This window comes from Cinclus cinclus, chromosome 8, assembly GCF_963662255.1.
Source record: "Cinclus cinclus chromosome 8, bCinCin1.1, whole genome shotgun sequence".
NCBI lineage: Eukaryota > Metazoa > Chordata > Aves > Passeriformes > Cinclidae > Cinclus > Cinclus cinclus.
In genome coordinates, this window is record NC_085053.1 from 19,959,506 (window position 1) to 19,985,400 (window position 25,895).

A 25,895-nucleotide genomic window follows, 5' to 3' on the forward strand; every position below is an offset into this window, starting at 1 on the left:
GTAGCTGGGCAGGAAGGAAAGGCAATAAATATCTCTCTGTCCTGCATTTGGGAGGAAGCCAGATGAAGCATTCCTGTCACAGGGGCAAAACACTTTCCACTCTAACAGTAACTCAGGAGGATGTTAAACAACAGTTGCATAAGGCAAATGTTGAAAATCAACAGTCCGGGTATCCTGCATCTAAAAAAATAACTTAAACCATTTTTAAAAATCCAAACTATTAATGCTGAGATCCAGTAACACAAGGAAACCTGGAGAAGCTCCAGAGAACAAGCAAGTTGATGTTAGGCCAGCATATTAAAAAAGTAAACAGGATGGGCTTGTAAACAGGTGTGTCTATTCGACAGATATCACATGCAAAATAATGACCAAAAAATATGTGATCATATTGATAAAGACTTAAAGCAGAGAAATATAAACACCAATCAACAAGGATTACAAACAATAAGCCTGACAGACTACCATGATAAATTTTTTGGCACTGTATGCTTTTTATGTACCAGAGAGCTGGTACAGCAGTGTGTGTGATCAAGGAACAAGCTCATGGGTGGCCTGGCCAAGTGCAAGGTAGGAGAGGAGCTGCTCCCTGTGGAGCTGGTACTGCACATCTATTTGCAGCAGGGAGTGCTAAAAAGTGTAAAGCTCGTTACCTGGAAAGAAACGAAGTCATGATGGTACAGCCTAGGAGCCCTTGACATCCCTGGGGCAGTGGGGCCACACAAGTGAAAGATGCCATTGTCTGCACCAGAGCCTGGCAGGTATTGCTGTGGGGACTATAACAAACCAGTGTCCTCCTGCACCTGAACTGGAGCCCAGATAGTCCAGTAGCACTTGCCATGCCAGCTGCCAGCTCTGGGAGCATCCTCCCAGCCAAAATTATCCTACTTGGAAGAGATGAGTTCAAAAGGGATTGAATAAGGCAGGGGGAAAAGCACAAGGGTTCAGAATGGCAGCACATCCTATGCTCACAGGAAGTGTACTTACCAATCACCCACTTGGCCCGTGCCACAGCAGGACACAGCCTGAGCCTTTGCCCCGACCCAGCAGGGCAAAGTACTTCTATTCTGATACAGTGTGCCAGGAATAGTGAATCCCTGTTGGACTTGCAGACCACAGTGACAAGCAGTGGACCATCAATTCCACAGTGACTTTATGGGTAAAGGGCTTGTTCCACTTCCCTGTTTAAACTTTCAAGCACTGGCAGCAACTGGATAAGAGGTTAAAGTCATTCTACATTTGAAATTCCCATTCCCACAATTAGAATAGTGTGTCCTGGTCCAGTGTCCCAAAGGACAAAGATGCATAAGGAGATTTGGATGTGAGTCAAGAAATCGCAAATATGCCTTAAAGCAAAAGGGACTTTCATCAGTTCAGTCTGTCATAAAAAAGGATCAGGAAAGCTTGATCATAATATTTGATTACTTTGGCACTAACAACTCAGATGCTCAGTTCCTTCCTGAGAAGATCCACTGATTTGAAGGGAATTGAAGAAATGCAGCTTTAATCTAAGGTGCAACAAGGAAAATAGTTTCTAGAACAACCCACCAGCCATTGTAGCAGGGACACATCAGTTTAAAACCAACTGTTTTCCTAACAACGGTGCTTTAATATACACAAGAACTAATTTGCGGTAGTCTGTGTCATGCAGGAAGTTACACTGGCGAGCCTGGCCAGCCTCGCTGCTTAATAATCTACGGAAAAAAAACCCCTGCCTGTGTTTCCCTTCTTCCAGTCCAAGTGTGTGAAAGGTCTGGCCTGCCCCACTGGAGGCGTTTTTGGGAGGCGTTTCACTCAGGTTAGCGTGGGTAGTAGGCAGCCATGCCCCGCCCGTGTCCCAGGCTGCCCGAATCACTCCAGCCTTGAGGCATTTTAGCTTTATAAGGAAGCCAGTCTGGGGGGGGTGAAGTGAAGCAGCATCCTAGAGCTGAGGCTCCATGAATGACGAGTGCCAAGGATCTGACACATACAGTATTCTGACTTCCTTTCCAACCAAAGCAAGGACGTGAGACAGAGCAGGGAACAGCCATTCCCGTGGTTCTCAGCGCATCACAGGAATAATCCTGCAGGCTCCGACTCCCTGGCTGTCAGGCTTGTTTTTGCACAAACCCCTCACACTGGAACCAGTAACATCCCTCCACTGCCTTCTCACCAGTTCCCTGCTGCAGTCAGTGGCATCCCAGAGAGCAAGGACCTCTGCGTTCATTCGGAGCAAAAAGCAATTCCATCAGTCTGGCTGGGATGGCGCCACTACAGACATGTCACTGGACTCAATTGTAGTGGAGCAGCTTTACTTTAAGCTGTTTGTGCTTCCAGCTCAACTTTCTACTTCCCAGCTCAATGCTTTGCAAGGGCCAGCATGTCAAAATGGGTCAATAACTGCCCTAGTCACAGTTTTGTGGATTTTTTTTTTTTTTAAATTGGATAACAGCTCACAGCCTCCACAAATAAGCTGGATCTGATTAGCTCAGAGGCAAGCAGTGCAGGAGCAGCTGCAGGCTGTATCTGCTGAGTGGAGATTTCCTCACCCGAAGATTGCTGACAGATGCTATTGAGTAAAACACACTGTTGGCTTTCAACACAAGTCAAAAGGAAGTCCATGCAAGGGCAACCAGAGGCAGGACATTTGTCCTTTAAGATAGTGCTGTATATATTGACAGCTTCATAGGCATGTACCTCCACTCTTTTGTCTCACAGGAATCTCTCATTAGGAAGATTATATGTTACAGCTCAAGGGCAGAAAGTGGAACAGGGATGGCTTCACAGTGCCTTGATCCTAAGAGAAATGGGCCAGACTTCACAACCTGGCCCATCCAGAAGTGTCACAGCCCCGGGCACATTGAAATACCTTTCTTAAGTGATAAATTAATCCTGAAGCTGATAAGAAACTTTATAGAAAACAGAAGCAATGAAGCATGGAAGTGAAATCAGATCCAGCTGAGATTTACTGCAGCATCAGAATACAAAAGCTCTGTGGTTCTGTTCTTTAAGTGCTGCCTTCTTGCTGTGGGCCTTGAAATAGTCCTTCCCTGTATTTTGCTTTCTGGGGTATAGCCATAATTGGTTTTTAATGCATAAGATGTTTGCTGCTTATGTTTGTATCCTGATGACTCACTCTACTACACCCCTTTACACATAAACCTGCAGCTCCAGCACTTGGCCTCCAACATTTTCAGTGTGGTTTAGATTAGAGCTGCTCTGTAGCCTTACCCAAAGGGAATTAAGGTTCCTTATGACCTGAGAGATGGACACCAGTGTCTCACAGTGAGCATAACAAGGTCTTTATTAAACAAGATGAAAGAACATACCAAGTGAACAAGCACAAGCAAGGAGCTCTGTGCAGCTCTTCAGGTTCTGTATCAGCAAAGGGTAGTTATCCTCCAGGCAGGCCTGGAGAAGATGGCATCAATACCAGAAGCAAAGTCCTCTGCTCTGGCTGTAAGAGTACACAAGAAGTACTTGTGTCCAGGAGACACGACCAGCAGCAGCTCCACACAAGCCACCCAGCACTAAATAAAATCCAGAAAAGGGCCTTATAAACCCTGTCTTCCTGGATATGGTGTGTGGATATGTGAAGGGACTTGGAAGCCCTAGAAGGAATCCAGGTAGAGTGCCTGCAGCAGTACAAACACTGCTGTTCTCCAGGTCTGATTCACCTCAGCTCATCTCTGATATGGATGCATTGAGGCAGATTTTATATTTGTTTTTATGCCACTCGGCATTTTTCCTGTAGAGAGAAAAAAAAAGAAAAAGCAGTGCAAAATCAGCAATATGAGAGGACATTTGCTCAGGAGCATGCAAGACTCACAACAACCCTGTCTGGGCTTTTCCAGTTGTACTCCATGCTCATTTGCTACAGCACCTTCCAGCTTCTGTCCTACATGATCAATCTCTCCTACAAATTGTCATCCTTCTCTGCTGACAAATCTCCTTGACAATTCCTGTGTCCCCCTGCTATTCCCTTCAATTCTATTCTTTTTTTCATCCTCAGCAGGCCTTTCTCTTTGTCAGGAGGCTCCTACAGGATTGTCGGACTTAGTCTCATAGAAGTTGCTTGCAGCAGCACACACAGAAGAACCCAGATTGTGTCCACTTCCATTTCAGAGAGTCCGTATCCCTTCCCTGTAGCATTACTTATAGTCAGGGTGTATATTTAAATTACTAAGCCTCTCTCAGATTTCTTAATTTCTTGTAACCTCATCCACCTCTTGGGCATTATTACTCTCTGCTGATACCAATCTCACATGGGAGTGTGTTCAAAGCCATCTTACTAGCAGCTTAAAGTAAGTGTAGAATGCTAGACAAAACTAAGATGATCTGAAAAATAAACAGTGATTAAAGAGCAGCACAGAGGGATATTAAAAAAACACTCGTTCAGTGTCTTCAGACTGAAACAGGAAAAAAAAGGATAACTTTTGAAAGTTAAAATTATAGTGCAGCAGGATAAGAAAAGATTTTATAAGCAAAAGCCTAAAACAATAAAGATTATTAAACTTTCTCAGACATATCCACAGTGGGTCATTGCCAGCAATGAATGGACAGGTAAGTGATAGATATCACTAACAGTCAGGAGACAAATACTGTTAGATATCACTCCAAAAGCAACCGTGAATGGAACTGTATGGTTCACCCACACCTGAGACACTGTCAGTGGCTGTGATATTCCCAGTCTCGAGAACAACCAGAAAAAGTGCATGTAAGAGTGAAAAGGATGGTCCAAGTTATAATTTTCACACAAAAAAATATTAAAGACAATAGGACTTAGCTAAGGGAAAAACACCTAAAATAGGTAAGGGAAAGAGACATGGCAGATGTCTGAAACATAAAAACTAGTATGGAGAAGGTAACTGAGGAATGATTATTCACCATTTCTCACAACATGGGTAAAAAATAAAAATGCAATAAAATTATCAAGCAAAATATTTAAACATAGAAAAGACTTTAAGCAAAATGTGATAAAGCAGTGGGACATACTGCCATAGGTGTAGAAGTCAAAACTTTAAGAACTGCAGACATTAATAGCTACTGTACCCAAAGGTTTCAAACCAAACTCTGGCTTAAAATCCCTAACAAACAACTGTGGTGAAGATATACTTTGTTCTTGCATTCTTTCAGCCTCAGCTATGGACACTGTCAAAAGCAGAACCATGAGACTGACCTTTGCCAAAACCCACTGCAGCTGCTCTTATCAAGACTTACTTTCCCCATCACACAGGCTGTTCAAGTGCTCTCCTTAACAGTGCACTCTGCTTGTCCTGCAGAAGTGACTGCTTCTCCACCCTGGATACAGTGTTGCTGGGTATTCAGCCAGGAATCACAGGAGGTCGTCTTTGTTACCAAATAACAGTGGAAATTACTTTCTAACTCTTACATTAATACATAATTACCTTAGGATCAGTACTGTTGCTCAAGTACACATCTGAACAACAGTCCTTATATACAGGCAAGAAAACACCAATTAGGATATCGGATATCCTAAATCGTAATTAATGTAAACATTGTGACAATACAGGGTTAGCCTGCAGGTCCAGCAGGCCAAATCCATTCCTGGCAGCAGAGGATTTTGAAGGAGGAATACTAGAAAAGGACAAGCCTGCAGCGATATCCCTGCAGAATACCTATTCTGTTTCTAATATATTGTGGCTCAGGGTCATAGAATCACAGTTGGTATCCTCAGAATTAGATGTCAACTGATTTTTCATCCAGAAGTCTATGTACTTACTCATTTTTTCCATCTCATATAAACATTATCTGCCTATTAGACACTAGGCAATGTGCTCTACAGTGCAATTATTTAGTATTCAGAGAAGCATCTCCCTTTTGTTACAAATCTACAAGCCCACATTTTGATTGGTGCACTTTCACCAATCCTTCTTTATATCATAGGAGACAATGGACAATCATTCCCCATTTGCCTGCTGCATATAATTTGGGATTTTATAGGCTTCCAGTTTCTTCTCCCTAGCCCAAAGCTATGCCCACTAGCAGAGAAGATATCAGAACCACCCATAATATTGTGGGTGTGGGTGCCCAGTATATTTACAGAATGGCCTGAAGTTCCCCTCTGTTTCTTTGTTCCTTTTCTAGAAATTCCTAGCATTTGGTTTGCATTTCTGCCCCAACTGAACACCCAATTATTGTCTTACAGAATTCTTCAATCATAGATGTATTTACCAAATACAAGTAACTAGGTTAGAGTCCAGGTGCTGGGTGTGTACAATCAATTTTCTATGCCTATATTATACTATACTTTGTATACTTTCTATGCCTATACTATACCTTATATTCAATGCAAACGTCATCTACTGCTATTAAGCAAAGTCACTTTGTATGGGAAATCCTTCTAACTTTTTACAAAAAGCTTTTTGTTTTCCATTACCTTACTCATTGTCATCAAACTTTTCCACTTTATTACCTACCCACAACTTAAATTTCACAGGAAAACAGCCAGTACAGATCCCTGAAAACTACACTGTGATCTCCCTCCATATTGATTCCTATGTTCACTACGTCTATTATCAAAATAGTATTGGAGTAGGAGTTAAGAAGCTGAAGCTGGTTGGCTGGGATCCACCTCACCCTCTGAGCCAATTTTAAACAGGTATTACTCCTCTATTATAATCTGACTCATGTCATTAAGGCCAAAAAGGAGCCTCATACTTAGTTACATCTAAAAGGTGACAGGGAAGAATCTCTACATCTGCATTTGTCTTTCTTGGTCTCTGGATTTCAACTGATCTCCAATATGGAACTTTACCTGGCTGTCCTGCTGGTGCCATCTGCACTCCTGCCAGCATTGGCTGCTGCTGAGCTGGTGCACCTGTCATTGGGACCTGCTGCATGCCTGAAGCACCTGCAATGATGGCACCAGCTCCTGGCTGGCCTGACTGGACAGATGCCCCAGAGCCTGGGGGTCTCCGGTTTGACAGCCCTTTCCCAAAGGCCACAGCTGCTACCAGGGCATTGGTGTCTGCAGGGTTGAAGGTCTGCTTGTTCTGTCGTAAACCTGTAAAAGAAGTTTTTATTTTGGAAGTTATTTTTAGACTTGACAATCAGGTCTAAAAATTAGCATAGGTGGTCCTGAATTGACTTTTCAGTTACTTTAGCACATGCAATAGAGATGAGTTTCTTACAGGCTGTCCTACAAGAGTCTCAGCAAGGTCAAAGAAGAAATCAATGGACACTGGTGATCCAAGAGCTTTTTCCCTGAGAGCAGGGCATGATCTGCTCATGGAAGAAGGATAGAGTGAGCCAACTCCTCCATGCCCATAAGAAGCTCCCACTAAAGGCTATTGCAAGCTGAATCCTATGGCAGGTGACAAGCACTGTGATTTACACAAACAAGAGCAACACCCCCTTTTGGAGGCTCATAAACAACATGGTGTCTACAAGGTTTTTTTATCACACGTGTGCCCTGTTATACTGTTAATCCCAGATACTAGACAGAACCTGTGTTCAGGTCCTGTGTCAAAGATAACAGCAAAAACAAAGACACAGCCGTTATGAGTAGTGTGTGGCACTCCTGGGAATAGTGAACATCACAACTAGAAAAGGTTGGCCATGAACCTGAAGCACCCATAATCTAGACAGGACCACTTAAGAGCCTGCTAAAATGTAGACTCCTTCAGAACATAACTAAAGGGTTTTCCATTAACTGCTGCTGCATTTTCACAGCTATTTGTATTAATTAAAGTTGATTGGGAAGTTTTCTTGGCAGATATGTCAAAGGGTTGGAGTGGCCTTCCCACCATGCACAGGTCACACAAGGAAGACACATTGCACCCACAGGCTCCCTTCTCAAATTAGAGGGCTGCAGGAGAGCCAATCTTCCATCTTCTGGAATGTTTTGATTTATGCTGCTCAACTGTGTTTCCCATACTTCAGGCTCTCCAATATTCCTATTTTGCCTCTACTCTCCCAAGTCTGCTGCTTGAACCCTGCTTGAACACACTTCCACCTCAGTGACATACCTCCACTTTCAGATTCACGCTCCTCCTTACTGATTTTCTCCAGCAAATTTGAACACATTTTGTTCAGACTTTGGATCTGTTTCTGCAAAATGAAAACTGTCAGAAACTGCCAGGATACCTCCAACTCAGTACAAATCAGCAAGATAAATGAACAAGCTTTCCCTTCCCAGGATCCGTGTAACCAAATTTAAGTGTTTAGTAGCTGAGCCTAGAGTTCCCAATGTCAATGCACGTAGGAGGGCACTGTGGGGATGGGATAGCCTTTGCCTCTGACTGGTGAACAGCCAGAGAGCTGGACACCCTTGTGAAACTGTGGAGGAAACCACACCTCAGCTAGAATCAGCGGGAGGAATCTCAGACAGGAAAGGACACAGAAGAAAACTGTCAAATGGAAGGGTGGAGGAAGCAGTTAAAGGGTATCTTGTGCCCTAGGGATAAGACGCAGAAGTATCAAACTCTTCTTTACCTACCTGTGCTGCATCAGGGCTAATTCGAGCTGCATCTGTGATCAGCTGCTTCTCCTGCTCCTCCACCTCAGGGTCGGGCTTCGTTCGAAGATGGTCAGGCACTACTTCATGGCTGAACACCGGCACACGCCCCTCTGTCTGCCTCTGCAACAGTGGCACAAGCCTCACTCAGAGCCTCTTCCTCCAGCCCAGCACTCTGGCAGCTCCAGACCAAGGAACAGGCCATGGTGCTGAACAAGGCTATAGGAAAAACTTTGATTTGGGGAGCATTAGGAAGTTTCACCAACTTGCCTAGAAATTTGCACTGTGCCTGTTTAGTAACAACAATATATTTATTAACAGGAACACCTTCTGTAAAGTGTATCCAGTGCAAATGTTTGTAGGTGAAAACCCCACAGCACAGCAGCTCTCAGACAGAAGTACTTGTTGCCCTTTCTTCCTTTATACCCAGAACTGAGGAATGCCCACCTGAATACTCAGGCACTCAAGGGACATGTCTTACCATGATCTCCTCATCGCGGTCTGGAGACAGCACTAGGGGGATGATCACCTGGTTTCGCAGTAGAGGGGTCTTCTCATGCTTTAGCACTTTATTCAAGGTATTCAGCTGTCCTGAGAGCAATGCAAAGCTATCCAGAACTGAAGGCCTGGAAAAGCAAATAAAGAAGATAGAACATGGAAAGGAGATGCCACACAGGGCTTTTCTCTCTTCACTCAAACTCTGGGGAGTGATGAAATAACACTATTACTCCTCAAATCAGTCTGCTCCAGACAGTAAGCAGTAAAACCTAGGGCTGAATATGCAGGTGTGGACAAACCTCAGTCCTTACTGGAAATGACTCAAATGCAGCAAATACCTCAGGGACATTACAAGCAGAACCACCGAATGTGGCAGCTGTTTGGGATTTCACTAACACACACAAAAGCACTTCTTTCCTTGTCACTACCTCTCCCAGTGAAACTCTAGAGCAAGGTCTAAGAAATAATCTCATCCAGAAGCAGTACAGCCATGAGAGAAAATACTTATAGCTTGGCTATCCAGACTAAGAAACTATGAAGCTAAATAACTGATAATCTTTTCAAGGAGGTCCTCTTCAGCTTGGTTTCTGTGTGGGATTCATCAGCTTTCCTGCCTTCTGCAACATTAACTATAAATGTTGTCTGTGAAGCTTTGCTGCAGTGCCAGACACTAAGATACCATATAGTTTACTAAGCTGCAGCTATAACATCTTTATGCTCCATATTCTCCAGGAAGAGAATGCCACCTTGGCAAGGCTCTCAAACTTTGTGGTGAAGCAGAATCAGGAAAACACAAAATCTCAGTTTATATCAGAGTCATAAAAAGCCAGAAAAGGTAAAAAAATGCAGAAAAAAAAGCATTCCTCATTTTATAGTGTATGTGGGTCTCTAAGATCTTTCATCTGAGAACTTCTACTCACTGCAGATGCAAGTCTAGTTCCCATAACCTGTCTGGACTAAAAGATGTTAGCATGACTCTTATTACTGTGCAGCATGAAGCCAATGGATTTCAACTGGTTTTCTTGTGGAAGACGTGTAGTGAGTCCTCCAGCACAAATGTAAAAAGAAGTTTAAACCTATTGAAAATAAACTAATATTTTTCAATTAATCCTTTGAGCCAAGTCTGAAGAGTTCTGGCAGTGATCAACAGTGAGACCAACACCTTACCAGGTGAGTCGGTCATACTCGTTCTCCAGCTTGTAGATAAAACTGACCAAGGAGTTCTTCAGGTCTGCCACCTGACTGATGAGTGCCTCCAGGGTCAGCTCCAGCTGCTTCTCCTCTCTCTAAAAAAAGGCAAGACAGACAAGGGAGGAGGACAAAGACGTTCTGAATCCACACCCATGTATCCATGATCCAATCTGTCCTACAGACAGCGTCCTTTTCACAGGATACAGAGGCATTGGAGATAAAAATCCTTTTATTTCACACTGAACCCTTTCCCCTGGGTCAGACTACTTAGGCAAGAGACAGTGCCTGAGACAAATGCCTGGCCAGCTGTCCTTTTAAAGATCTAGATGAGTGTAGTAAAGACATCATCACTTACCTCTGCCTTTTACCACATCAGGCAAAGTCATCAAAGTTCACTCACCCACCTTTGTAAGCCACTTAAGGTAAGGCAGATGAAAGAAGATTAGCGTTCCCTCAGCCTTTTCTGACAGCAGCTGTGGGTGAGGTGATGTCTTCATCCAAAACAGTCTTTGCAAAATCAGTACCAGGACCGAGGACTAAAGACTCCCATTTGTGCCCTTCACCTAATTCTTTACTTTCTTTCTGCCCAGGTGACACTTCCAGCTGCCAATGGAACTGGCAGCTCCTTCTGGCCTTGTGCCCCACAGGCTGCAGGAGGCCCTGCCATGACACAGACTGCTGCCCTACCTACACACACACCTCACCTCCTGCCTTTTGTCGGGATTACATTGTTTAAGAAATCTTCCCCACTGACATCCCCTTCCGGGTGAGGGAGGATGGTGACAGACTGTGTCAGGACTGGGGATGTGTTGCCAAAGACATCAAGGCATGTCCTTGACTCTTGCAAAAGCCTCCTAAGCTCTTATCTACTCTAACTTACTCATACTACAGTATTGCGCAAAATATAATTAAAGTCCAAGCCCTAAGGAACTGCTCGTGTAAATTGAGAACTGTACAATAATATTCCATGAGGAGGGTGGGACAAAACAATCAAATAATAGAAAGGGAATACCGATTGGGAAAGCAGATAGAATGACTCATGCTGTTGGCATGCTTGCTATTGGGTTTGTTGTTGCTCTGTTCAAATACATTGGCCCAGTGTAAGCTTCATGGTGAGATTATCAGGCACCTTCCATGTTCATGACAGTACAACATTATTTTATTTTATTTGTACTCTGACAAGTTGATAATCACTGATGGGACTTCATTTCAATTTAACCACCTTAGAATAAACAGCTGAGTCAACCTTATTAAAATTCGATCCCCAGTCCATGGAGTGGATTTATGGAACAGATTGCTCCTGGTTGTGCCACCTAGAGATAAAAGCACTCTCCTTCATCTTGTGGCGGGACTAGTCAGTTCCTGTCCAATTAAGAAATGTGCCTGCAACAGTTTGTGCGAACTGTGTTTGTGCAAGGAGGTTAACTACTGCCTGTGTTACAAGCTGGGCTGCTAGCCAGTGTTTTACTGCAGAGGTGCCAGGCATATGCACCCACGGCAATTCCCCTGGCCCCCTGCCTGCACTTCTCCAAGAAGCCCTCAAGAGGACGAATGAAACCCCATTGCACAAGGAGCACTCTCACGGCAGCAGTGCACTCCAACCTCCTGCCCACGGCTCTTCCCAAAGCCATTCGGAGCTGGAAGCAGATGCAAGCAGTGCAACAAGCATAAAATAAGACTGACCAGTGATTCCAAGGAATGCTGTGCCTCTCCAAGAGGACACGTTGAGGAGTTTGTAAGCAATGTTAAATTGGCTCGAGGTAGTAAAGATAGGGCTTATGAAGGACCTCCTAATATAGAGCAACTGAGAGGTAAAGGTGAAATTCAGAGGTAATGGTAAAGCAATGCAGACAGTGAAACAAAGGGGGAAAAAAATCCTGCCTGGCAAAACAAAGGGGGGAAAGACCTCATGACTTTCTGGACACAATGACATTATCTGAATTGATAATGTTGTAACTCAACAACAACATCTCAGGATTATCTGAGAGTAACCCATGAAAACATCTGCCCAAAGCTGGAAAAGCAGTCAAGGAAGTAAATTAGGAAAGCAACAGGAACGAAGCATCATTATGTCACCACGTTATGTCACCACATAAATGTGTGTCTCCTTTGCATCTCGAATATTATGTGTCACTCTTGTCCCGTCAATTGAAAAAAGGATAGAGTAGGAATATATAGCAATAAAGGCAACGAAGATGATGAAGAATTTTCATAGTTACAAAAAAAACCAAACCAAACCAAACAAACAAAAAAAAAAAACAAACAAAAAACCCAAATAACCCAGTGACAGTAAAGACTAGCATGAGAAAATGGCTGAAACATGGAGAAACAATGTAGCAACCCAATAAATGAGGAATAGCGGGACAATCCGTTTTCACTTTCTTTTCCAGCAGGACAAGCAGATCTATATGAGGCCAGCCGGCTGCGCTTTCAAACAAGCCAAAGGAGGTGGCTCTTTAACCTGTTAAGCTGTCATTAATGCTCTTTTCTTTGGACAACACGGATGGTACAAATTCACAGCACTTAATAAAGTAATTAGGTTCTTCTCCCGTTAAGGACATTTCATTCAAGCGGCACCGGGGCTCTTAGCCGCACACACGCTCACCCACAGCCGTGCAGCGACAAGGGGCGGCTACACAGCAGGGCATCGCTGAGCTCTGTGCCCCTCACCAAGGGGCTGCTCGAGGACACGCTCAGCCGCCCGCCCAGGCCCCCGCGGAGCCGCCCGGCCCCGTTCCCCCCGGCCCTCACCTGCATGGCGGCGATGGCGGCGGCGATGGCGGCGGTGGCCCCGCCCCGTTGCCCCGGGAGATCGGCACTTCCGGGGCGGAGCCGCGCGGACATGGCGGCGGCCGAGCGGCCTGACGGGGAGGTGGGAGCGGGCCGGGGGAGCGGGGCCGAGCCGGGGTGAGAGGCGGGCGTAGGGTACGCGGCCGCTGTGGGGAGCAATGGGGCTGGCATTGCTCGGCCGGAGCAGCCCGGGGTCGAGCGGCGGCGCGGGCGCTGTCCGGGGCTGCTCCGGGGGTGACCTGGGCCGCTGTGCTCCCGCCGCAGGTGGAGGAGGCAGGACATGTGTTCCTCCTGATGAAGAAGGACTATCGCATCTCCCGCAACGTGCGGCTCGCCTGGGTCCTCAGCCGCCTGCACCAGGTCATCCGGGCCGTGCCCGAGCCCGAGCTGGTGAGTTGGTGCTCGGGGCTGGATGGTGTCACCGCGGCTGGTGCTGCACCGCTCGGCAGCGCCTGCACCCTGCAGAGCGCTGAGCCCCGGTCCTTTTTTTGATCCTTCCTTTGGTATGGTTTGATGTTCTCTCATGCGCCGTTTGCTTGCTCGGGCAGGTGAAGTCAGAAAATGAACTTGATGTTCTCAGCATCCTGCCTAATGGGTGGCAGCCAGATGAGCCGGTCCAGCCCAGGCCTTACCTCCTCGTCCCCTCTACACGGGTCACCTTCCTGGCCCGTCAGTACCGATTTGTGATTGAGCTTGATCTGAGCCCTTCCACGGGGATTGTGGTAAGAGCAGAAACTGCCTCTCTCTAGGGTGCTCTGCATTAAAACAGAAACCCAAGTCTATTTGCTGAGAAAAGGTTTATTGCTCTCAGTGTCAGTCTGAACTTTCTCAGAAGTCTTGCTTTTCCTGGGAGGGAGCCATGCTGTGCCCCTGGCTGGGAGCTTAATGGCAAATCCCGTTTCTCCATTGGATGCTTAATGTGGGACTTCTGTTTACAGGAGTTGTCACTTTAATCTAGCTGCCATTGCAGAAAGATGTTTGCTTCTAGGTGTTGGCTCTGTGCAGTGGGACAACCAACAATGAGATTGAAGGTCCCACAAGATGAAAAAGCTGTTCCCTTTCTGTGTTTCTATAGGATGACTCAACGGGGGAGATAATTTTTGATGAAGTGTTTCATGCCCTTTCCCGATGCTTGGTGGGATTATTAAGACCCTTTCGTATCCCTGGTTCTGACATTATCTACCAGCCAGAAATCTTTGTCACCATCCAGGTGTATTCCTCCATCATTGGCCTGCAGTCCCACCAGGTAAAGTTCAGGCTCTCCCTTGGCACGGAGTGAGCAGCTCTCTGTGCTGTGCAGGTGTCCTGTGAGCACAAGAAAGCAGGGCAGGTGGCAGCTGGGCTCTGCTATCTGTGATGCTGCAGGCTTGTCTCACTAAAGCACGTGGCCTGGCATGATATAGAAGCGTGTGTAAGCAACTTCTTCCTGGGCAGGAAGCAGAGGTTTCTCTGGAGAATGCTGCCCTCAGGCATGATTTTACAATTGGGCCAGAGGGAATATTTGCCTCATGTCAAATGTGTGCTTGTTGTTGTTGTTGTTCTTGTTTTGTTGTTTGGGAGCTCTTTTTGTTTTTAATTTCTGTCGATTAATTCTTCTTTCTTTGTTTTAATTAGCTTGAAGCATTCAGGAAGAGCTTGTGTGACCAAAAGCTTGTCTGCCTGTTCCAGCTGTCTAGCATTGGTTAATTCAAAGATAATTGCCTCTTCTTACAAACCTGGTTCTTTTTGCACTGGTCTGAATGTGCTTCTTCTTGCTGGAGGGAGCAGCCAGCCCCAGTATTGAGATTTATCAGTGGGATTTTACTTGTGTCAGGGCAGGCCTGTTTAATAAATTTAAGTCTGATTTATGGGGCTAGTGTTGTTTTTGAAGTTCATCCCTGATCTCTTCCACCTTATAGTATTTTCACATAATTTATGTGTTTATGGTGGTGTATTTCATCCCTTTGCTAATACCAGGGGAAGTGCATGGTAACAGGAGGAGCCTGTTAGTCTATGCTTGTTCCCTCCCTCCCCTTCCCCAGCCCTCCCTGCCTGAGCCTTCTGCCAGGGTTTCTGTTGTACCTGAGGAGTGTGGCCATCACGTTGAGCTGTTCTGAGGTGCTGCTGGAGTAAGTGTAGTAGAAATTTTTCCATTTGCCATTCATGTTTTATGTGTCATTTTGTCCAGCAATCCTGCAGACCATCATGCTGTGCCTCACTATCTCCCCTATTTACACTATATTGAGTACTCTGAAACTGCTACATTTTTCTTCTTTGGACCTCTCTAAATTCCCACTTTGTATATGAGGCCATGGACTGTGATCTCGGGGTACAACTGGATAATTATGTTTCTTTTATGGAGGAAAAAGCATATGTGTATATCACTCATCCAGAAAGGACTCGAGGTGGTAATCATTTATTTTTCCTTTATCACTGTGAGGTATTGCTGATATGAGGCTGAGGGAATGTGGAAAACATGCAGCACCCCACCAGTCTGCTGAGGTCTTTGTGTCTCTTGTTTGTGTCTGGTTGTAGACAGTGACTGCCTGTACCAGGGTGACATCTGTAAACACAGGTGTCAAGCCTGTCACCCTGGGGAGTTTCTGTGGTGGCAGGCTTACTCTGTCACATCACTCAGCCTCTTTTGCAATGTCCACTATAATTTTTTCTTCATTTCAATTTGCTGTTCTCCTTGGAAAATAATTTGATAAGTGTATAGGTAAGGTAGATTAGAACAAACAGGCATTCCTTAGAAGCATCAGACTACAGTTAATAGTTTCTAACAATGACTCCACATCACTTTCTCCTAATAACTGCTTATCCTGGAGAAATGAAGTACAAGTTTCTTGCCCAGAAAGGAGATTTCCCAAAGAGTCACGTAAGCATCTGCTTACAGCAGTTGCTTTTGAGCAGGAACAGAGAGAAGTGGCCTGTGCTGTACCCATGCTTTGTCAGGACATGTTTGACCTTCACTGTGCAGAATCGTGTTCCTGTGTGCCATCTTGGGGGCTGGTACAATAAAATCTTAACTTCGTGACTGACATGTATGTCCTTGGGCCAGGTACTATTCCAGGGCTGTCAGCTGGATGAGACAAAGCGTGAGGCCTTTCTGCACCAAGTTTACACACAGCTCTGTGCCTTTGAAAACAAAGTAGCAGAGATGCTTCAGCAGCAGTATGAACCCAAACCACAGGTAAGGAGGGCAGAGGTAGTTGGGGTCTCTTGGCTTTCTGGAGATGGGCAGTCTGAGGTGGGGTGGCAAGAGGAAAAGCAGCATAGGTCTGCAGGAGGAACAGCTAAGGAGTTGGTGAGATATTGTTGTGGGATCTAGTAATGAGACATGAACACTGAGGATGCAGAACCATTAAGTGTTTAGAAGAACTGGTGAGGATGGTTACCTTCCCCAAAGTTAATGTGCAGTAAGATGGCCTGGCTGTATATCGTGGGAGAAATGGTAGAATTTGCTGAGAAAAGAAGATGGTGGGAGAGGTGATTAAGTCAATATATAATATATAATAGAATATTTAATATAGCTCTGAATATGCCCTCGGCCCTTGTTACATTTCTTGAATGAGAATACTTCCTTGTTACCATGAAAACTGGCCAAGAAGCTGAATCAACAGCCAGTTTTTCAAGTACTTCTTGAAGTCTTTGACAGATGCTGCTTAGTAGCCATGGGTATATGTATCAGCAAATTAATGATGGAATCATCCTAGTATGGTCTGGGTTGGAAGGGACATTTAAAGATCATCTTCCTTAACCTGCTGGCCATGCTGCTTTTGATGTTCTTGCAGTCAGAGTCGTTGCTGGTCTGGCTGAGGTTTTTCAGTCCTTAGTTAGCATTAGTTACTAGAGTTTGGGCAAATAGGAAAAAAAGTCCCAAAATAAGATGACCAAGAGACTACTGGTGATGTATTGCAGTTGCATATCTGAGGTGCTTGGAATCTCATCTTCTAGCTGAAATTTGTGTGTTTCAATGCTAAAACTGCCAGTTCTGAAACAGAAGGTAGATTGCCAGAAGTAAATACCTTGACTGGTGATTCCAGGTGGTGTTTTACAGTGCTTTGTATGCATTCCTGCTTGATGCAATATTTCTCTCATGGTAAACTACCCTGTAACTTCTTCCATGCAAATGGAGAACAGAGACGCTTTTGCAGGCCAGAGGGACTGGTGAGTCCTGCCACAGGCTGTGGGGTGGAGGTGGGAGGCCCCAGGGCAAGGGCAGGGACTGAAACTTTTTTCACTTTTGAAGTTGTGCTAGCTGTATCATTGTTAACAAGTGCCTGAATTTAAGGCATCTGGCAAATTAAAGTGGTGGGCAGTCAGTATCTTTTGCTCACAGGCACAGACTGCTCCCATTTGTGCATAGCAAAAGTTTAGTTAGTTCTAGTTTTATTTTCCCAGCTCCAGTTATCTGTAGCTTTGTAGAGGAAGGGGGGTCTCAGCCATTCTCTGCATTAGCAGTAAAAACGAAGCAGTATTTTATTACAGGGTTGAACTGCCAGAGCCTTGTGGGGATTAAGGGACTATGAATACAGTAGGTTTCTCACTCGTGTAATTATACAAATTTCAGGCTTTGCCTAGGGGATATTTTCCACAGAAGATGCCTACCTGCATTTGTTTATATCAACACTGCATAATGAGGCCCATTTGAGTTAAATGCATAGACACTAGACTTTGGTTTTAGAAGGCTCCTTGCCCCCTCTGCTGCAGACCTTCACAAGTGAGATGTAGATGCCTCTCCCTCTTCAGTGTTTCTGGGCTGAATATAGATTAAGTAGATGCTGCATAGCTGCAGCTTCTACTAAATGACAGGGGGAGAAAGAGGTATTCACCATCTCTTTAACTGGGAAGTGCTTTGTTCCACAGAGGACTTTTGGTGACCACAAAGTATCTTGTATTTCCCCTTCTATGAGAAATCAGCTTAATATAAAGCTCTGAGCATGCTGTCCCTCCACCTTCAAGCAGCCTTGCCCAGCTCTTCTAAGGGGCCCAAGTGACCAGGATTTTAAGAATACATGGAAATTAAAGCTACAAATGGAGTCTGCTGCAATGCTCCAGAGTACTGGAGACATGGGACTCCCAAACTGAAGGTGTTGGAAGAGCAAGAACTAGAGCTGAGCTGAAATCTGCCTCATGGGGCCTTGTGGGTTTGTTTTTGTTTTTTTTTTTTTAACTTTTCCAGGTGGATTTATCCCCCCTGAGCCAAGAGAGCCCTGGTGATGTGCAGGAGTCATCTGGGAGGAAGCCCAGTGTGTCTGTGGTCACTGCTGATGTTGGCCTGGTCAGCATGGTCCGGCAAGGGATCCTGGCCCTACAGCTGCTGCCCTCCAACTCCAGCGCAGGTTGGCTGCGTCCTCAGGGTTAAGGTTTGCCTGGTTGTTTGCAAGGGGTTGTATTCCTCCTGCTATTGGCTGAGGTTAATTTTATAAGGGCAGGTGTGTGCATGGACCTTTCTGTTAGGGATGAAATTTCAACAGAGGCATCTACTCTGCATTCTGGGGGCAAATTGTGGTGGTGGGAATGGGGAGGACCACACAGTGCCAAGTGCTGTGTGTGAGTTTTGGGGAATGTGAGGCAGTACACCTGTGACTGTTGCTCAGGGCAGCCTGGGGTGTGAAGAGCTGTGCCCTTTCTGTGTGCTATGCTGTACCTAAATCAGGATGTTTGCCAGCTCCATAATGCTTTGGAAGCAATAAACCAGCCTCAGGATTCTCCTACTTTTGCCCAGCCTAAACTTTATAACTGGTGGATTTACTGGGAGAATGATAGCTGTTTGAGATGGAAGATGCACTAAGATTCTGCCTTGTGTACAGGTATTATAATAATTACTGATGGTGTGACCAGTGTCCCCGATGTGGCCGTGTGTGAGACTTTACTCAACCAGCTGCGCAGTGGCACGGTGGCCTGCTCCTTTGTGCAGGTAAGCCTGCTGGTACCCGGCAGTGTGGGTACCAGAGGGAGGTAGGTGGATTGGTGGTGGTGGCACTCACCTCCAGAGGAGAAGGCAGCCTTCTTTGCCTGTTTGAGTCCTTTACTAGCTGTCTGCTTTGCTGTCAGCACTGCTGTTCTCTCTCAGGAATCTCCTTTCTCTATCCCATAGGTGGGCGGTGTCTACTCCTACGATTGCAGCTTTGGCCACGTTCCCAATGTGGAACTGATGAAATTTATTGCCATGGCCACTTTTGGTGCTTACCTTTCCACGTGCCCTGAGCTGGATCCCCTGAGCCTGGATCTGAATGTGTATCACAAGGCATTTCTACTGTACTCCTTTCTGCGTACTGGGGAGTCCCTGAATCCAGAATATTACTGTGGTGAGGAATGTGCATGTTCTAGTTCCAGTAGATGGATGTCTTAGAGCACCTCTCTTTGGGGTGACTCTTCAGCCTTGGCTATGCTGATACACTCCCTTGTCATTCCTTCTGTAGGCTGTGGGCACAATTGGTCTCACAGCCTCACCTGTGAATCCCCTTCTGGTTCCAGGAATTGGGTGGGCCAGGGGAAAAAAATGTCCTATTTTCCACCATTCCCCTGGCTCAGCAGTCTGCAGTTAGGCCCACTATGCTGGGACTTGAAGGGGGTCAGAAGCTCTTGCCCACCCTTCCATGCACAGTGGCTAACTCACAGATGAGGATGTTCTGCAGAGCTTGTCCTAACAGGGCTTGCAGATGGCAGTTTGGGTTGAAAAACTAGAACTGTCCCAAATGCCTCTCCTGAGTGTTCTTATTTTGTGACTGTTAGTGACTGAGAGTGTGCCAGGAGAGATTAGTTTAGTTACCAGTAAGAGATGGAAACACCCTTTCATGTCCCAGTGATATGCTGGTGCCATCTGCTCTTTCTGTAATTGGCAGCAGAAGCTACATAAACTGGCAAATTTGAAGAGAACTGGGTTGGGACTTGGAAATGCTGAATCTTAAAAAGATCAGCTGTTAGTGGATTAAGCTCCACATCCCAATACCTTTTGAAAAGCACCTGGGAACTCAGAGTTTTCCAGGGAAATCGGTAAAGCCCCAGAGCTTGTTATGTGGCTGTTGAAACAGATGTGTGGTTTTTGCCTGCCTAGGCTGAATATGGAATTCCAATGCATGCCTTTTCACAAAAGCAGTCCGAGAGGAAGCATTGCCTGACACCCCACCCTGTCCCTTTCCCAGGCCTCTTGGCCACACTAATGAACCTGTTTGCTGGATTGCAGAAGCAGGAGTGGGTGTAAGTGGTGCCTGAAGGATGTACTGTTCCTCAGGCGAGCAAGTGTTCCTGGCAGCTTTTAGGAAGCTCTCGGGGGAGGCCTGTTGCTACAGGATGGGGCTCAGGGGAGCTGCTCCCTCACAAACCCATCTCTGCCATTTGCAGTGTCCCAGCACAGGCTGTTCAATGAGCACCTGGTGTCTGCAAGCAGCAACCCTGCGCTGGCGATGCGGAGGAAGAAGCACACGGAGAAGGAGGTGCACGCTGACCTCGTGAGCATTGTGTCCGTCCGGCTGCGCGAGGGCTACAGCATCCGGGAGGTCAACATCACAAAAGGTGACTGCTGCCTTGAGGGCTGGAGACTCAGCTAGGACTGTTCTCAGCTGCTTAGACAAAAGCACAGGTGGTGGTATTGTGGAGAAAGGAGCTGTTTTCCCTGAACTCTTTTCATGAATAATTGCCTGATGTAAGGCTGCCCAGTATTGTGCAGTTATGCACCTGACAGGCTCACCCTCTGTGGTTGTGCCTGGAGAGGGACAGCCACTGATGCTCAGTGTCTTGCAAATGATTCCCCACAATTGCAGAGAAACTCGTGACAGAACTGGGGTTTGCAATTTTTTGGGGATTTCATGTATATTTCTCCTTTTTTCCATGCCTTTCTAATTCTTTGCTAGATGCACTCCAGAATGCTAACAGGAAGTTGAGCCCTTTGGTACAACAGACTTCATGCCTCCAAAGTACAGTCTTCCAAAGAAAGAAATTGAGCAAAACAAGGATAATCTTAGGTGAAAATATCAGATCAGTCAGGACCATAATCAGTTGTACAAGACCATAAAACCTTCCAGTGATCCTGTTCTCTTACCTGACTCACTAAACATGGCACATGGAATGTGAGAACTAGCTGCTGACTAGGGACCTTGAGGGGCTTGATTATCCTTAGGAGTGCCAGTAAATCCTACCTAAATTTCCATCTCCAGCTGTGACTAGTGGTAGTAGTTTAACTGAAGGGGAGATGAAAAAATCCAAATGTGAGCTTATTGGTACACTAGAATGTGTTTTATATCAGACAGAGTCTATGATCTAACTCCAAAATCATCCCAAACTTGCCGTGTGATGTCTTCTGTGAATTTACTGTGGTCTGCCTAAAAAACATGTAAATCCCCTCTGCCACTGCTCTAGCTGGAAGACTTTCCCAGAGCTTCATTGCTGTTTCTCTAGCTTCCTTTCTAAACTCCCTGAGACCAAATTAGACCTGTGTGACTATTATCTTTAATTAAGATTATCCTCCTTCTCTGACTTGCACAGACATATTTAACAACATCTTTCTCCTTGTAACCTACCTTTTGGCAGGTTGATGTTAAGCAAGCCAGTATTTCACCTTTCTTTTGTAAGGGCAGGCTTTCTGTTTTGTTTATTCGGGTTAATAATTCTTATTTTTTTCCTTGAGCTGTTTTCTTTTTGGTTTGATCTCATATTTCTCAAAACTGTTGATAAGAGTGTTGTAAGTGTGGTTTTCTCAGTGCCTTGTTCAGTAGTGTTAGTATTTCCTTGCCTCTGAAGTAAAATAGCAAATCTGATAGACTGGGAATCTATCAGAACTTTCTCCATGATTATATTGCAGAAATCCCTGAGCTTTTCACACACCTTTTCTTTCAGCTGTTGAGTCCTTGTGGATGTTTTATTGGGTTTTGTTTGTTTAGTAGTCCCTAAATGTGCTGTCCTTCACATGATAGTACTCTTAAGTTTATCTTGCTCAGTTCACCTCCCTATTCCTCTGTGATGCCTGGCAATTGCAGTTCATTTGCCTTGATGCATCTTACAAACTGAATGGATCTAAATCACCATTTTTGGGGGGGAGATTGCTAGCAATCATATTAGGTGGGATAATTCCTGAAGTTGGTCTTACGTGAATCTCCCTAATTTCTTGTTTCAGGAATTTTCTGTTAAAAGTAAGTGTCTGCTAAGTTTTACTGGTGAGACAGCTGTTCTAGTAAACTCTGCAGATTATTTTCACTAATGTGGGTGATACATGAGATTACTTCCCTTAAATCCAGGCAGATTAGATCCATTGCACTGTCCTTGTCTAGGAATGTTTGTGAAACAGTGTGACAAGTGCATTCCTGTCCACCCGCAGTGTCTTTTATTCTTCTGTGCACAAGTTCACTTACAACTTGAACAGTGCTGGATAAAAAGCCATTTTCTTTAATCTGGCAGCAATGCTGAAGTTCTTTTGGTGACTGTGTAATCCTATATAGAAATGCTGGAAGAGCATTCTGCAGGTATGAATCATTCAAAATGCAGTCAGACAAGTTCATGTTGTATCTTTTTGTACAAAGGTATAGCTGCAACCTCTGGCTCAGGATATTGTGAAGCAGTGAATTCCTGCACTCTGGAGGAATGTATTAGAAATATCACCACATGGTACCATGCTCCCTGCTTTTTCCTCCAGGTATTTGCCTGCTGGCTTTTACTCCTTGGAATGCTAAATGGATTGGTCTCCCATTTTTATAAGAGCAGAAGAGCAGCTGCTGGGTCAGAGAGACCTTTTGTGGGGAATAACTATAGGCAGGTGCACGGGGAGGAGTAAGAGCAGGATGAACACACATGATGATAATCTCCATTCTCCTTTCCTTTTTTCTTCCTTTGAGCCCTGTCTAGCTCTTTTCAGCTTAGGGGCTCCTTGAGGCAGAAATATTTTCTATGTAGTTTTTAAGAAGAGATTTAAAAATGAAATGTCAGAGGTATAAAAAACAGAGTGTATTTATATGCAGCCTTCAGACTAGTAGCAGATAATGTAATACTTAATACTTGGAAAAGGCTAAATGCTGAAAAATTTTGCTGAGCTAAGAGGTTAAGGTATAGTTGAGAAATTATTCAAGATGTTTAGACATTCAGCACTGCCTTTGCTAAGGAAAAGCATGTTTGGCTAATCAGGGCTCTTTGAACCATTCTACACAGAAGTATATAACAAAGAACAGTTAATTAACCTGGATTGCTAAAACTTGCCAATTAAAGTCTGTTAAGGACCCAGCTGGCTGTGAAGCAAGAGGAAAAAAGTGTAGTTGTGGACTTTACCAAAGACAAAATAGAATAAAAAGCTAGCTTTGTGCTCAGAGTTGCCTAGAGAGGTTGTTTGTGATATTTATAAGTGCTCTGGTTACCCTCACTGTTCCGTTTTCATATATTTAGGTATTTAGGAGGCAGCTTGGTTAGTTAGGAATGCAGAAGTGCATGTGAAGGGGAAAGGATTGGAAGGTATGGAGGGGAAAGAAGCTACATGGTATGTAATGGAGTCCAGTTCTTCTACTTTCTGGGACATTGTGGAGGGATCGCCCTCTGTAACAACAAAAAAAAATCTTACTGACCATTTTGTGTTGATGGCAGCCTGGAGGACAGTTTTCAAAACATTATCTGCCTCTGTGAGTCAGTCCACCACCAAAACTGGCTGGGCTCTAGCTGAGCAGAGAGAATGGCAGTTCTCTAGTGACAGGAATCAGGAAGACAAAGTGATCTTTCTGAAAAAAAACAGAGCTGGACTTTGTGAAGGAAATCTAAGTAGAAAAAAATTATTAGCTATTGACTCAGGAACCAGAAAGAGATTGCTTTTCAGAAAAAAAACCCCTTAAGATTCATCTAGATGTAACTTCTGGCTAAGTAAATGTTTTGCCTGTGTTTTTAGTTTTGCTTGTGTGGGATCATATGAGTGAAGCCAGGATGACTAATGGAAACAGAGGTGGGAATTGGAAATATTTTCATTTCTAATCTGACAAAAAATGTGGGAATTTACTTATCATATTTGCTGTTGATAAAGTACACAGGCTTTATTATGAGAACCAAAATATTGTGCACTGGATGAGCCCTAAAGCAATGAAAGTGAGGTGACAGTATGAAATAAAGAGAGATGAATCTATATATTCTTGTTTACCCTCCCTGATAAACAGGACAATCTTCATAGGACTGCATAGGAAACAAGACAATCTTCATAGGACTGTGTAGAGGGTGCAGTCCTGGCAAGTGCATTTATAGTAACACAGACCATCCGTTGTAGAAAATATTAGTGACCTTAAATAAAATCCTACTAATCCCCCAGATTAAGTACAGGTAAAATACAATATACACTTTTAATCACCTTTGTTCAAGAAAGGTGAATTCTTAAGGTGCAGGAAGGTCTGGGTATGTTAAGGGGAATGAATGTTCTGTCACATTAACAGCTGAAACTGGATAAGGATTTCTTAGTACTGCACACTCTTTGCCAATGCTATGGAAATGAAGTTTCTCAGAATACAAATTATGTAGTCAAAAGAGCAGCCAAGTATGAATTTGGCATGTACTCTGGAAGGCTTCTTCTAAACATTGATGGAAGAAGAGTACTTCGAGGGAGCTTCCCAGCAGGGACCATGAGAATAAAAGGATGGCTTTAAAGTGGAGCTCAATCAGCCTGTGAAGGGGATGGCATGATGTGCCTGTGACAGCAGCAAATGCAGCTCTGCAGGAAACAGAGCATCCAGGCTGATGATCTGTTCAGAAGCTTTCCATCACATCCAATCACTTATCACACAAACCCTGCAGGTCTGGCAAACTATAGAGCAGGCTGGACACAGAATAGATGATCGAGCAGTTGAAATTGCAGCACGGCCATGTGTTTCCCTGGGATGTTTCAGTACAAATACACATGCACAATCAGCAGGAATGGAACAGTTCTCTGCTTTTTTGGCTCAGTGAGGCCTGCTGTCAGGTGTTTCTGTTAATCTTGTTAGATTCAAAGGAAAAGGTAAAAATGTACAGTTTGAAGAATAGCCGAATAGTCATTATTTGCATATTAACTTTAGGAAGAGAAGGTAAACATGGTGAGAAGCTTTGAAGATTGAAGTTCTAGATTGCCTGAAATACAGTCTGCACAGGATGAATAAAGATTAATTCAAGAATTAGGCCTCATTTTCCAGGTTGTTTATGATCTGTGTCCGTCAGATGCCTGTGTTTCTGTGATGGGATGGATTAACTCTGCACTATGGATGGCAAAACTTTGTAGTTGAATGGCCCTGCTCATCTGTGCAAAACAACAGTTTTCTTGGAAACAAAGACAAGGCTGTGAGGAAGAGAGCCCATTGCAAATGTCAGCTCCTCCTCTGAGTTTCAGTTGCATTCTCTAGTGCAGCTAGTACATGTACACTTAAAGAATTTGAGAACTCTTCAAGTGCTTCAGTGCAAGCAAAGCCTCCCTCAGATGGAGAGGAGACAGAGTGACTTCAGTTAAAGCAAGCAGTTGTTAGATTACTTTGTTCCTCTCAGCAATCACACAATCTCATGGTACTCTTGAATCCCTGGTCAGAGATAAAGCTCAGATGTGTACAGAACAAGCACCTAAACTTGCTCTTCTGCTTCCATGCAGGTGGGTCTCAGCTGGAGGTGAAACTAGTGCTGCTTTGGAAGCATAACATGAGGATAGAGTACTTAGCTGTGACACCTTGGCCCCTGGACCCATCAAAACGCAGCACTTGGGTGGAAGTTACAATGGAGGGAAGCTATGACATTTTGCATGACATCAGCTGCACCATGAGGAAGCCTATCACCAGTCTGTACCGCACCACAGTCATCCGGCGCTTCTGGAACACCTTGCAGAGGTGAGCTGGACCATGCCCAGCAGTTTCCACTGTCATCAAGTAATTCTTTCCTCGGCATACTAGAAATGAGGTTTTTGCAGGTGGCTGTCCAAACCCAGGATTCAAAAGGAATATGGTCTGAGGAAGGTGCACAACTGATAACAAGTTTGCTGTCTAGCCAAGGAAAAGACTCAAAT

The 25,895-nt window shown here is 44.7% G+C and overlaps 2 protein-coding genes across 7 annotated transcripts in view; one reads left to right on the forward strand and one right to left on the reverse strand.

Moving 5' to 3' along the window:
* Positions 1-3,281: 3,281 nt before the first annotated feature.
* MED8 (mediator complex subunit 8) lies at positions 3,282-12,909 on the reverse strand. Its single transcript, XM_062497264.1, has 7 exons — positions 12,896-12,909; positions 10,121-10,239; positions 8,937-9,081; positions 8,438-8,578; positions 7,968-8,049; positions 6,755-7,003; positions 3,282-3,724 (listed from the first exon to the last, which is right to left on the reverse strand). The coding sequence occupies exons 1-7, from the start codon at positions 12,899-12,901 to the stop codon at positions 3,660-3,662; spliced, it is 807 nt and encodes a 268-aa protein (XP_062353248.1). The 5' UTR covers positions 12,902-12,909; the 3' UTR covers positions 3,282-3,659.
* A 65-nt stretch (positions 12,910-12,974) lies between these two features.
* The window catches only part of SZT2 (SZT2 subunit of KICSTOR complex), a 53,592-nt gene continuing 40,671 nt past the window's right edge, over positions 12,975-25,895 (forward strand). For all 6 annotated transcript variants that reach the window (XM_062497513.1, XM_062497517.1, XM_062497516.1 and 3 more), the window contains exons 1-10: positions 12,975-13,016; positions 13,199-13,324; positions 13,483-13,656; positions 14,010-14,180; positions 15,975-16,106; positions 18,099-18,258; positions 18,730-18,836; positions 19,017-19,227; positions 20,264-20,434; positions 25,488-25,719. In XM_062497513.1, coding sequence (XP_062353497.1) covers positions 12,987-13,016; positions 13,199-13,324; positions 13,483-13,656; positions 14,010-14,180; positions 15,975-16,106; positions 18,099-18,258; positions 18,730-18,836; positions 19,017-19,227; positions 20,264-20,434; positions 25,488-25,719 — 1,514 coding nt within the window. In that variant the 5' untranslated portion in view covers positions 12,975-12,986. The remainder of the gene's footprint in view (positions 13,017-13,198; positions 13,325-13,482; positions 13,657-14,009; positions 14,181-15,974; positions 16,107-18,098; positions 18,259-18,729; positions 18,837-19,016; positions 19,228-20,263; positions 20,435-25,487; positions 25,720-25,895) is intronic.